General features: G+C 40.2%; 2 protein-coding genes across 6 annotated transcripts in view; one reads left to right on the top strand and one right to left on the bottom strand.

Moving 5' to 3' along the window:
• LOC138974345 (uncharacterized) overlaps window positions 1-13,511 on the top strand; it is a 436,114-nt gene that overhangs the window by 305,513 nt on the left and 117,090 nt on the right. The gene's annotated exons all lie outside the window — the stretch shown is intronic.
• LOC138974206 (pyruvate dehydrogenase phosphatase regulatory subunit, mitochondrial-like) overlaps window positions 1-13,511 on the bottom strand; it is a 43,316-nt gene that overhangs the window by 11,545 nt on the left and 18,260 nt on the right. For 2 of the 5 annotated variants that reach the window (XM_070346929.1, XM_070346938.1), the window contains exons 6-13: window positions 13,178-13,259; window positions 12,531-12,652; window positions 11,656-11,926; window positions 9,766-9,890; window positions 7,213-7,405; window positions 6,698-6,856; window positions 5,831-5,967; window positions 620-646 (exon numbers count right to left, since the gene is read on the bottom strand). In XM_070346929.1, the coding sequence (XP_070203030.1) occupies window positions 620-646; window positions 5,831-5,967; window positions 6,698-6,856; window positions 7,213-7,405; window positions 9,766-9,890; window positions 11,656-11,926; window positions 12,531-12,652; window positions 13,178-13,259 (1,116 nt within the window). Of the gene's footprint in view, window positions 1-202; window positions 221-619; window positions 647-850; window positions 869-5,830; window positions 5,968-6,697; window positions 6,857-7,212; window positions 7,406-9,765; window positions 9,891-11,655; window positions 11,927-12,530; window positions 12,653-13,177; window positions 13,260-13,511 lie in introns of all 5 variants that reach the window. The other 3 variants (XM_070346953.1, XM_070346947.1, XM_070346957.1) reach the window with 3 other exon arrangements.

Raw genomic sequence — 13,511 nt, forward strand, 5'->3', positions numbered from 1 at the left:
TTCAAATTATGTGTTGACAAAAAAGAAAAGAGAAGAAAAAAAGAAAAAAAGAAAATCAAAGGCAAGCAAAGTTCTCTACAAATGTTTTTTTTAATTTAGCTTAACTATGTCCCTCAGCACATCATTGTATTATACTGTAAAGATAAGCAAAGCATTAGATTAAAAGAAGTCAAATTATCGCTGTCTGAATCACTGCCCTTACATTTTTCAGCAAGTTCAGCTGCAACAATTGCAAAACCAGATTACAATAAGCAGTTATGCATGTGATTAGCATAAACATAATTTTCAGTACAGTATTCATCCCACAAGCACTTGGAGAGTAATTTTTGTGAAACTTAGACAAATCTTTCATAAGGCATGGGGCACAAATTACACAAGAGCGTTATGTTTTTTCTATCATATTAAACAGTTCCAAAAATAATGTGCAGACTGTTAGTATTGGTAAGTAGTGTTACACTTCATTTATCAAATCACGACAATCATATTTTACTAAACCAAAGTGTCAAGAAGTCAAGCATGTGATTGATAATTAGTGTCATCAATTATAATAAGTCACTAGGTTTTCAACCGTTATGGTAAGAGTGGGTTATACTCGACACTGCATGCTTGCAGATCTTACCAAAGTGCTGTGAGATGGTGAAATACACTGTAATGCAAAACGATAGAACTGAGCACCGTGACAGTGCAGTGAGGCTTAGATTCAAGATTAAAATTAAGACACATTCCAACATTATACACACCTCTGACACAGAAAGCAAGAAAACACAAAATGCAAACCATTGGAGCCAGTGAGTAAAAGAATTAGGACGATGAAGTTTACTGAGAGGATATAGATGTTGTTTCGACTTACTGAGTAGCCATCCACACCCTGCAAAAGTAGTATGCTCTATATATCGCACAAGTTTTGGATACTGTTTGAGCAGAAACTTAATTATTACGAAAGTTCACTCGATGCAATTTATGAGTACATGTACTGGATTCAGTTCAAAAGAAACATGTACATTCATTGAAAAGTAACTTCCATGCTGACCCTTTTTTTCATGAATCATTTAAATTCAAAATGTGTCATCACATAATGCATCAGGGTCTTATAGATGCTCACAAGCTTTTATTTGCAGCAGATTCCTTGTGCATATTTTGATATCAGGTTTCAGCAAAATGAAGTGCTAAGACAGCACTTGAAGTTGGTTACAGCAAAACATAAAAGTCTTGTAAACAATGACATGTGAAGGTTTAATTTGTGGCTGCAAAACAGTCAACACCCTATCACACATTACCTGATAAAGTTTTCTTGGCTTAGGACTGGGAAGAGTGGGCGGGGGAAGGTGGGGAAGGGGCTGGAGGGGGGTGGTCGGGGGAGGGAGCGGGGCTGGACAGGGGCTTAAAAGAGGGATACATGAAAAATGTTGTTCCACAAAATGAAACAAAAACGAACATGCTATTGTCCATTATTCTCGGATCCCTTTGTGTTTTAACAGGAAACACGCTGCTTTATCAAACATGGATAATGTTTCTGCGAATATTAACTTTGACTGTAGTTTGCGTGGAAAAGTACTGTTAGTCACAGTAGTTTGAGACAAGAGTAGAAACAGACAAACACAGGGTTAACTGAATGAAAGACTAACAGTTTAAGAGAGTACTGCAAAACTATTATCCAGACAGGACCTTATATACGGCAGAGAAAGTAGACCCACCGACAACTATAATCTGCTAGCAGAAAGAGCAGGACAGTAGTGATGGTCTAGACAAAAAGCCATTAACTGTGTACTATGCCAGCCACTGTGTATCGCCAACACCAGAAAAGAAACATTGCCATGGTCGTTATGGACACTCGGACTCATTTAACAGCTTAAAATAAATGTTTTCCTACTTACAACCTAAGTGATTCCTGTAAATACATACCGTGTCAATACAATAACAGTCAGATATTGATACTGGTATCATAGAGTAAATACATCATAGAGAAAATAATTATACTGAATGCTTTGGTGAATAATTATCTCACACTCACAAAAGATTAAAATCAAACTGAATTAATGCCTCATATGCACTTTTTGGTCACTGCAGCCGGTACGGCACAGAGACGATGCAGTCAGACTGTACTTCAGGCAAGCGAGTACATACATTGTATTGTAAACAGCGTTAAAAAAAGAACATGAAAAAAAAATGTCACCAGCTCAGATCAAGTTCACACTGTTTCTTTCAAAACCCACCAAACCTGTGTGAGTTTTTATTCTTATTTTTGACACACCTTTCTGAGTGCAACTGCAAGATAATTGATTACATTAAACACGGAATGATAGTAATAGCAGGAATGTTGTTTGGCACTGGAAGTCACGGAAACTTATTTTCAAATTGTGGAAAACTGCATGTTTTGGCAAAATTGCCAACTTTGTTTACATCGGAAGAAAGGTTATGTCAAAGACTACCCAAAGATTTGGAAAATGACAGAACTTTGCTGTCTATTTCGGCTAATTTGCCAAGAAAACAAATCCTAGCAACATCACTGTGACAGTGAACGAAGCTGTCTGGCAGTTCCTGCTGGTTGGTAGGTAAATTGGACGCCTAAATAGACAGGCGAGTAACACACAGACTGACAGACACACCCAGACAAAAATATCAAGATCAGAAACAAGGCACTGGGGCATCAGATTAAAAACATTACATTTGTTATTCAGATCAAGACAACAACAACAACAATAGCAAGAATAAGAGCTTGTAGTTTATTAAAAATGAACAAACACAAACAAAACAGAACAAAAACACAGAGGGCGTGGGAAGTTTTACCGAGACAGCAACAGTCTCAGTTACCAAACTCAGCACGATACTCTGTTTAGTTGCTTTAGAGTTGACAACAAAATCCACTCTTTTTAAATCACATTCAATCCACTTTTTCTCTAAACAGCCCAACAACGGATGCATTTATTAGATAGAACAAAAAAAATGCACACTATATTGTGAAGATTTCACATAACTTGGCTTTCAAGCTCCACACACAAAGGGTTTTAAGAGGTTTGTTTAGTGGACAATGCAAAGTACCATAATTTTGGGGTAAGAAGGCCTTCTTTATTATAGAATAATTATTTTTTCGACCTTTAAAAAAAAAAAATTCACCCAAATACAAGGTACTTTGAGATATGAAAGGACATTAAAAAATGTGCTTGCAGTAAAGTGTAGCATGCATGATAGGAGGGTGACTGTGAGAGTAGATGAAAATATGATGTGTTAATTAATTCCTACCTTTATCCGACCTGAAAGCTATGAACGAACAACCAGCAAAATAGACTATCCAATGCGGAATTTGATCCACAGCAGGTTAACCTGAGTAGGCAATGCTGCTAAAACCTGGCACTGCAACTAAATACAAGGAGTCCCTGATAGCTAATCTTCCATCATGCCTAGGCATGATCAGGTGCAAAACAGAGTAATCCTTACTTCTATGCGATTCCTCATTACCAACTTGCATGCTGGCATCATAGAAAGTTTCAAAGTTTCTGTATTCTGTTCTCTTTCCTTTTTACATTTAGTCAAGTTTTTACTAAATGTTTTAACATAGATGGGGAATCGAGACGAGGGTGGTAATGTATGTGTTTATGTGTGTATGTATGTGTGTGTGTATGTGTGTATGTATGTGTGTGTGTGTGTGTGTGTGTGTGTGTGTGTGTGTGTGTGTGTGTGTGTGTGTGCGCGCGCGCGTGCGTGCGTGCGTGCGTGCGTGCGTTCGTGCGTGCGTGTGTGTGAGTAGAGCGATTCAGAGAAAACTACTGAACCGATCTTCATGAAATTGCACATAAATGTTCCTGGGTATGATATCCCCAGACCTTTTTTCCATTTTTTCGATAAATGTCTTTGATGACGTCATATCTGGCTTTTTGTGAAAGTTGAGGCAGCACTGTCACGACCTAATTTTTCAATCAAATTGATTGAAATTTTGGTCCAGCAATCTTCGACGAAGTCCGGACTATGGGATTGAATTTCAGCGTGGCAGAATAAATATTAGTTCATTAATTTGCTCATTAAAGTTGTCATTAAAATCAAATTTTCACTTACAGATTTATCAACAATTGTATCGTATTTCTCAATTTCTCCTGAATTCAAAAATATATACATATGTTATGTTTACTCTACAAATGTGCTCAGAATGACAGAAAATAGGTTAAGTAAGTACTGTGTTCGCACAGTATGCTGAGATGAGCGTGACCCGTCTCGGTCTTTGGTTGTGGTTAGTCGAGACTATGTCTTAATATAGTCTTGGCGATGACTGTTTTTTGTGTGTGTTAATCTGTTACTTTGATGCCGACAGCTTGACTAAATGTTTTTATATCGCTTCACGCAACTTGTTCTCTTCTGTCATCCATCTTTGCTGAAATGATGCTGGGTAAGATGAACATCTTCTGCTGTCCTAAAACATCCTATGTGATTTAACACCTTCTGCTGTCTTAAAGCTTCTTCTTCTGCATTAATGGGCTGCGAATACACATACACTCGCAGGCACGAGTGGACTTTTACCTGTTTGGCTACTCCCTCCTTCCCCCCCGCTATTCAGGCAGTCATACTCCAGTTCCGGGCGATGCATGCTAAACGTTTTTATGTTTCTATAACACCAAACTATGACATAAAGTACAGGATATTTTTCGTGCGCACTTGGTCTTGCGCTTACACACAAAGGGGGCAGGTCTGCACATAAGTTGACCTTTTGAAATCTGAAAAATCTCCACCCTTTACCCACCAGGCGTGCCCAGGATTTGAAAGGTAAGTCAATTTCATGTTCTGCAGTCACACTCAGCAAAGGTTTATTTTTTCTGATAGAATTAGGAACAAAAACAATACGAACAACAGATACTTTAAACACATAACACAAAGAAGATGCAGGTATGTTACAAAGAGTCCATATATATTGGCTATGAAACTAAACACACAATGTTTAATAACTTTTCACATAAACAAAACAAAGGTCAACATGAAAAGCAAATTCTTTGTACGACTCCCCCTCGTCAAGTCCATTACATCATATTTTGATGAAGTGGACACTTATTTCCTTGATAGAATAGTGGATATTTGAAGTAGTGATAGATCTTTTCCAGCAAACATTTTCATGCTATGACCTTACCATTTGACGAAAACCAGCCAAATTTGTGTCATGTCTGAAGATCATCAAGGCTCTAGCTTCAAAAACATCAGAGAAATCCTCAAAGTTAAGTCTTTACAAAACGAACATGACCCCACCGTGACCCCAAAATTTGACAAGGATCGACCAAACTGGGCTCAGGCTTGGAGATCATCAAACCCTAGAATTGTGCACAATTTCAAAGCTCCAGCTTCAGAAACTTCCGAGATAACCCCAACGTTAAGTTTTTTTGTCTACAGACAGACAGACAGCTCATTATTAACACTGCTCATTCCTAAGACTCTCCAGATTACTCAGGGGAGTCAAAAACACAAACAGACAGTGCACCAACACGTCTTCACAGGACGAAAACCATTCGTTCAGTGACGTATTCCGCGTTCTATCTCACGTGACCCATTCCTCTCGGAATTGTGAGAGATAAAACTTACAGTCAGTCAACAAAGGGTTCTTTCCATTACTATAAAAAACAAACGAAAGCTCACGTTCAACACCCGACCTTCAAGCGCATAAATGCAAAAGCAGATGGACTGCTAACGTTCCAAAATTCAGAATAAAAAAAAACATGAATGGCAGGCTATTGGAACGTTTAAATTATGACACCACATAATGTAACATTATGTTTTGTCATAAATTAAACGTTCCAATAACGTACCATTCTTGATTTTTGATTCCTGAAGCGCATAGCACAAAAAGACAACTAACCTCCAGTTCAAATTTGGCGAAGGAAGACATATCCATGAGGCAGACACGTTCCTTGCAAGCCCAGTACTCTTCCTGGGCCGCCTCAAACCACATAGGTTTGGTGTATGTCCACATGCGTCTATCCTCGTTCTCTGGACCTGAAAAAAGGCGGCCCTTCATGTGTTCATCTACACTTCCACAGATGCCTATGTTGTACAGTTTCCATACTTGCTTCCATTGGTACCTGTGTTAAACACTTTATTTGTACGTGTGCTCAAAAATGCCTGGCTTGAAAGCCTTTGTAAGTCAAAGGAGATCATTCTTCCACACAGCTTAGAAACCTTCCAAAACCAAGCAACAAAGTTCTAATCTCTCACTTTGCTTTGAAATCTGGCAGGCTACTTTACCTATCATTTATTGTTTAACACAACTGAGCGAGCACAGCTAAGCAATCTGCAAAATGATGTTGTATCTTTGAATTCTGGTTTTAAGAAAACAATGTTTTTCTTCACAATATATAGTAAGGGTGAAAATAGTCAAACTAGATTGAACATCAAAGAGAAGACTGATCACAAAAAGATACTATGGCTACCATTAATCACAGACAGACAAAGCTGTCAAGAGTCATGTAGAAACCAAAGAGTCACCTATCAGAGAATCTGTTATCAAAGTACACAGTTTGCATGACAAAAACTAAACAATTCTGTCAAGCGAAGTATGAACACTTATGACAATCTATTGCCATATTTCACATCAGTCTTAACGGAAGTCTCCAACATCTCTTTACGGCCTTCATCAGCAAAAATCACTTTACGCAGATCAGCGTTCACATCAAGAACATTTCACATCTGGAAGGGCACACTTAGACGGCAGCGGCAGCATACTTACTGTCATCATCATCCAACTTGAAGTACATAGCACGCTCATAGGCCATGGTTTCACCAAAGACGGCCCCTGCCACTTCTTGTCTTGTGTGAAGAGGGGAACAGCGTAACTTCCGACCCGTCGTGTACTCTTCTCGTGGATACTTCAGCACTGCCGTGGCCGCTAGAACACACATTCACAAAGCTTTAGCTTCTCAGTCAACGAGATATTCAAAAACCATAGTATCAAACCACAATTCCTTGAAGCGCACACTTGGGGAAGCCTTATCTTCTTAAACTATCAGAGTGTTCTTCCATATCATGGACAGACAGATAAGAAATTCACACAGTCAGATTTGAATTACTCCCTTCAGGATTTTTCATGGTAAAACTAAACAAACAGATTTACTCCTTTTTTGCGTGTGGTTCTTGATTTTGTGTGTCTGAGTGTATGCATGTCAATGGTGTAGTCTTTGAATTAACAGCATGTGTTTCATTCATCTTCAGCAAAAGAAAATTCACGTCAAATAAACATCTCACGAAATGACTCCTGCATGCGGTCCCGCAAGAAACGCTTGTTGTTGTGATGACCGATGAAACGACGGATGTCATAGGCCCACATGTTGAGACTGGGTCGCCCGTCGATGATCCAGTCGGCCACTTGCTTGCCAACCCCTCCCGCTCCTGCGATGCCAGAGGAGTTCATGCCTGTTGCTACAAAATAGTTGGCAACCTGCACAAAATATTGGGCAAAGGAAAAATAAGCAAAGCCAACATACAGTGAAACTTCCCTTCAAGAATCTGAGAAAATCAGGTCTTAAAAAGGAGGGGGTCTTCAAATGAAGGTATATTTGCAGAGCTTATGAACAGAAAATGTGTCAAAGCAAGGTCTTAAAATGGTGGAAGTCTCAAATTGGGGGGTTCCAATGTATAGAAAACAAGTCGCGTAAGGCGAAATTACTACATTTAGTCAAGCTGTGGAACTCACAGAATGAAACTGAACGCACTGCATTTTTTTTACAATGACCGTAGTCCGCCGCTTGTGCAAAACGGAGTGAAACTGACGAGCCTGTTTAGCGCGGTAGTGGTTTCGCTGTGCTGCTTAGCACGCTTTTCTGTGCCTCTCTTCGTTTTAACTTTCTGAGTCTGTTTTTAATCCAAACATATCATATCTATATGTTTTTGGAATCAGGAACCGACAAGGAATAAGATGAAATTGTTTTTAAATCGATTTCGAAAATTTAATTTTGATGATAATTTTTATATTTTCAATTTTCAGAGCTTGTTTTTAATCCAAATATAACATATGTATATGTTTTTGGAATCAGAAAATGACGAAGAATAAGATGAAATTGTTTTTGGATCGTTTAATAAAAAAATAATTTTAATTACAAGTTTCCGATTTTTAATGACCAAACTCACTCATTAGTTTTTAAGCCACCAAGCTGAAATGCAATACCAAACCCCGGCCTTCGTCGAAGATTGCTTTGCCAAAATTTCAATCAAATTAATTGAAAAATGAGGGTGTGACAGAGCCGCCTCAACTTTTACAAAAAGCCGGATATGACGTCATTTATCGAAAAAATGAAAAAAAACCATCCGGGGATATCATACCCAGAAACTCTCATGTCAAATTTCATAAAGATCGGTCCAGTAGTTTACTCTGAATCGCTCTACACACACACACAGACACACACACACACACACACATACACATACACCACGATTCTCGTCTCGATTCCCCCCTCTATGTTAAAACATTTGTGACCCTCCACCACGAAATGAGTCGCATGTCACCTGGCGCGGTTCTGCGCTAGGCTTAATATATTAAGTCCAGGGAGTGTCTGGTAACAGTGTGAGGGTCACCTTAGTCACAGGCTTATAACTCAAACAGTGTTTGCTCTTTTCTAAAACGGTTTTCACCACTGGATAGAGCATAAAAAAACTCTTTAGGAAAATGTAAACATATGAAAATCATGCAAAGGTGACATGCGACTCACATACACAAAACTTGACTAAATGTAAAAACCACCTATATAGAAAGTTTGGCGTCACACTGATGAAACTAACTATGTGTACTCTTCATTTGGAATGTAATGTCCCTTTAAAGGGGCTATTTCTTGAGAAAGCCTCTTCCACAGCAAACACCTGAAGTATTTTAACATCTGTTTGAATACCAGGTGATACCTCTCCCTTGTACTAAGATAGATCAAAATGTAAATAGTTTCATAAACAGAGACCCCCATGTAAACGAAAAAAGGAAACAAACTTGCATCGGTTCCGCATAGGGTTGAAGAAACAAAAGCCAACAACTAACCAACCTCTTCCTTGAATACTGTTTATCTACTCATCGATTGGCCTACATGTGTGGAGGGTTTCTACTGACTAGTTTCTGCTTGACCTTCCACAGGTCTAAGGTCCCCCAAAAGTCTCTGACCCGATGTCTTTTATAGAATGCGACCTTTGTTTGTTTGTTTGTTTGCTTAACGCCCAGCCAACCACGAAGGGCCATATCAGGGCGGTGCTGCTTTGACATATAACGTGCGCCACACACAAGACAGAAGTCGCAGCACAGGCTTCATGTCTCACCCAGTCACATTATTCTGACACCGGACCAACCCGTCCTAGTACAAACCCCATAATGCCAGACGCCAGGCGGAGCAGCCACTAGATTGCCAATTTTAAAGTCTCAGGTATGACCCGGCCGGGGTTCGAACCCACGACCTCCTGATCAGGGGCGGACGCCTTACCACTAGGCCACCGTGCTGGTCAGAATGCGACCTTTTTAACCCCGACAGATCCAATGTTGCAAAGCAGCAACAGTGTATCTCAGCAATGACGTCATTTGATGGTGTTGCCAAATGAAGTAATGGCATTTAAACTTTTAACTTTAAAGAAAGAACAAGTCGACTCGTCCACTGGTTCAAAAGCTATAAGCAGTTGAGAACCAAAACAAAGATTGTAAGGGGCTGGTGGAAGTGCAAAAGTCTGCTAGAAATCTAGAAATAGAACAAATGGGGCTGAAAGGGTTAAGGTAAAAGAGCTCCCCCCCCCCCTCTCTTTGCACAGGCAAGAGAACAGAGGAATACAAACCTCTGCTGTCTCTCCCAACAACCACCTGGAGTCTGGTGTGAAGCTCTCTGGACCGTTGACCAGCTGTCGAATTTCTGCTGTCTCCATGGCTGGCACACGGTGCAGGATCTCCGTCAGCAGCACCTCTGTTGTAAAAACAAAGCATTTCACATTTTAGTCAACTAATGTCTAGAATGCCAAATGTTGAATCTGGTACAGTGGAACCCCCCTCTCAAGACCCCCCAGTTTAAGACTTCCTCCCTTTCAAGACCTTGCTTTTTCTGATTTTCTGTTCATAATCTCTGTAAATTTACCTCCATTTTAAGACACCCTCCTTTTTAAGACCTGATTTTATCAGATTGTTTGGGGTCTTAAAATGGAGGTAAATTTACTTTCAACCACACAAAACATAAGTGTAACAGACATTCAGTAGCACCTCTGTTTAGACTTTCACACAAAGTGAAAAATGTCTAGAATGCAAACTGTTCAATCTAGTAACACTGTCAACAACACACACAAAAAAGAAAAGACATTAAGCAAACCTTTGTTATGAACCAACTTTGTGTGCATGTTTGCTGTTGGTATAAAAGAAAGCCTTACAAGTTTATCATCTATAAACAGTCAGCCCTAGCATTAACACAATATCAGTTATTATATTTGGTTTCATTTAATAATTTGTTAACTCATTGCTGGGAAATTCACGTCACTCCCTCCCAGTGCAAAGCTAGCAGCAACAAGAGCTGCCCTACCAGTATTCATGTGTAAAATTAGCCACCTCCATCTCTGGCAGAATGACTAAGGTCTTTTAGGTCCCACGGCAGTGACACAGGGGTGGGACATGGGATATCATCTTTGATACAACATATGAAGTTGACCAGTGTCCATCCCTGCCTGCATTCGAACTTGTGACCTGAGGATCACAAGTCCAGTCATCTACCAACAAAGCTACCGTACACCCCTCACTCAACAATGTCTTCAGAGCAGTCATCTACCAACAAAGCTACCGTACACCCCTCACTCAACAATGTCTTCAGAGCAGTCATCTACCAACAAAGCTACCGTACACCCCTCACTCAACAATGTCTTCAGAGCAGTCATCTACCAACAAAGCTACCGTACACCCCTCACTCAACAATGTCTTCAGAGCAGTCATCTACCAACAAAGCTACCGTACACCCCTCACTCAACAATGTCTTCAGAGCAGTCATCTACCAACAAAGCTACCGTACACCCCTCACTCAACAATGTCTTCAGAGCAGTCATCTACCAACAAAGCTACCGTACACCCCTCACTCAACAATGTCTTCAGAGCAGTCATCTACCAACAAAGCTACCGTACACCCCTCACTCAACAATGTCTTCAGAGCAGTCATCTACCAACAAAGCTACCGTACACCCCTCACTCAACAATGTCTTCAGAGCAGTCATCTACCAACAAAGCTACCGTACACCCCTCACTCAACAATGTCTTCAGAGCAGTCATCTACCAACAAAGCTACCGTACACCCCTCACTCAACAATGTCTTCAGAGCAGTCATCTACCAACAAAGCTACCGTACACCCCTCACTCAACAATGTCTTCAGAGCAGTCATCTACCAACAAAGCTACCGTACACCCCTCACTCAACAATGTCTTCAGAGCAGTCATCTACCAACAAAGCTACCGTACACCCCTCACTCAACAATGTCTTCAGAGCAGTCATCTACCAACAAAGCTACCATACACCCCTCACTCAACAATGTCTTCAGAGCAGTCATCTACCAACAAAGCTACCATACACCCCTCACTCAACAATGTCTTCAGAGCAGTCATCTACCAACAAAGCTACCGTACACCCCTCACTCAACAATGTGCTACCGTACACCCCTCACTCAACAATGTCTTCAGAGCAGTCAGCAGTAAAAACTCACGAAAATGATCCCAGTCCTCCTGCAAGAGCTGGAACTCAAACTTGTCTGGTGGACCCTGGTGGAAGCATGGTTTTGGACTGGGCTCGAACCCTCCTCCAAGAAGCCCCCCGTTCCACTCACGGAAGTAGACGTATCCATCGTAATCCCTGATGACCGGCATGAGAGGGTTGGTGCCTGTGATAGGCTTGGTCACCAGGTAGTAATGCTCACACGCATGCAGCGGTACATTCACTCTGCGCGGATCTGTTCTCTTTCCCAGCTCTCGACTCCACTGGAGAAGAAAATAACATTAAGCAAAACAGATGTGTAGATAATGTAGCACTGGCTGAAAATGTATTAAACATGAAGTGTTTTTGATAGACTTGTGCTTCAAAAGTTCATAGCTAAACACCTAAAATACTTCCTAAACCCTGATCCATTGCATTTGGTCTGAACTGTGATTTCTAGGATGTTGATGATTTTGCTTTGCTTTGACACTAACTGACTTAGTGACTGTTTACATGAAGCCATTATTTCATTAACATTATGCAAAAAACAAGAAAAAACAAGACTTGAAAAGACTGCTAAAGTACCGATGCTCACAAAGAAGTAAAGCCACTCACTAACATGGTTACCCAATCTCTTTATCTTTTTCACACACACACAAACGTTTCGTGCCTACCAGATTCTTTTCCACACACATGCTCCCAAAAGAAGTGAACACCTTCACTCACACACACACACACATGCACACACATAAACACACACACACACACACATGCATACACATAAACACACACACACACACACACACACAGACACACACACATGAATACACATACAGTGACACACACACATACACTCACACATACAAACACAAATCAAATGAATCTCACCAATCCAGCAGAGTTGACAAAATATTCACACTTGATGTTTCCAGCAGATGTGACCACTTTAGACACTCGCCCATTCTCCGTGATGACCTTTTCCACACCCACGTCCTCAATAACCTGCACACCTGAAGCAATACACAAACAATATACCAAACCACAATAAAACAAACAAACTCAGAAATAAATTATTTTTTCAACGGACCAGCGATATTGGTAGTACATGTACAACTCGAAGAGCTGTTTAACATCAGTATCACACAGAATTTGGACAAGCACAGAATTTGGACAAGTTCCGTGCCAGTCTCCAATGCTCATAGAAATTAATTTTAGAATGAATAATCTGCAACAACAGAAAACTCACAGATCTGCTAAATAAGAGCACAGCATCACTACACATATCTGAAAATTACTTCTCAGAAATAAACTTCAAATCAACAGCTACATGCTATGTAAACACCTTTTCCATGTACATTTTTACATTAAAATAAATAGACATTCCAAAGCTTTACTCTCAGACAAATACTAAAACTTTTTTTTTTAAAGAAATATGGCACTGACAATATTTAAAAAAAAACCCAGTCAGATTAAAATCTCTTTCTTTTGTACATTTGAATTCATTGAGGACTTCCCCAAAGCTGTGAAAATGGTACCTTTGGCTTTGGCTTTTCTGGAAAACACCATGGCAACATCAGGAGCTGTGAGAGCACCATCTCCGGGGATCCAAAGCCCACCCTGAAATGAGAAGTTTGTCACAAAAATTACAAAACAGCACAGCTAAGGGCAGGCAGCTGGGCTCAGCTGAAAATGTGGTCATCGACCTGAGGTCACAAGCCAAACAGCTCTCAGTATACAGACTCTTTGATCTCACCGCACATCGGGGAGAAAATGTATTTCCACTCTGTACACTTCTTTTGACTTGCCTTGGCCAATACACCGAAAGAACCTATTGTGTGGATTATTTCTTATCTTAAACTTAGAAGTGGG

Source organism: Littorina saxatilis, linkage group LG1 (assembly GCF_037325665.1).
Source record: "Littorina saxatilis isolate snail1 linkage group LG1, US_GU_Lsax_2.0, whole genome shotgun sequence".
In the NCBI taxonomy this organism is placed as follows: Eukaryota; Metazoa; Mollusca; class Gastropoda; order Littorinimorpha; family Littorinidae; genus Littorina; species Littorina saxatilis.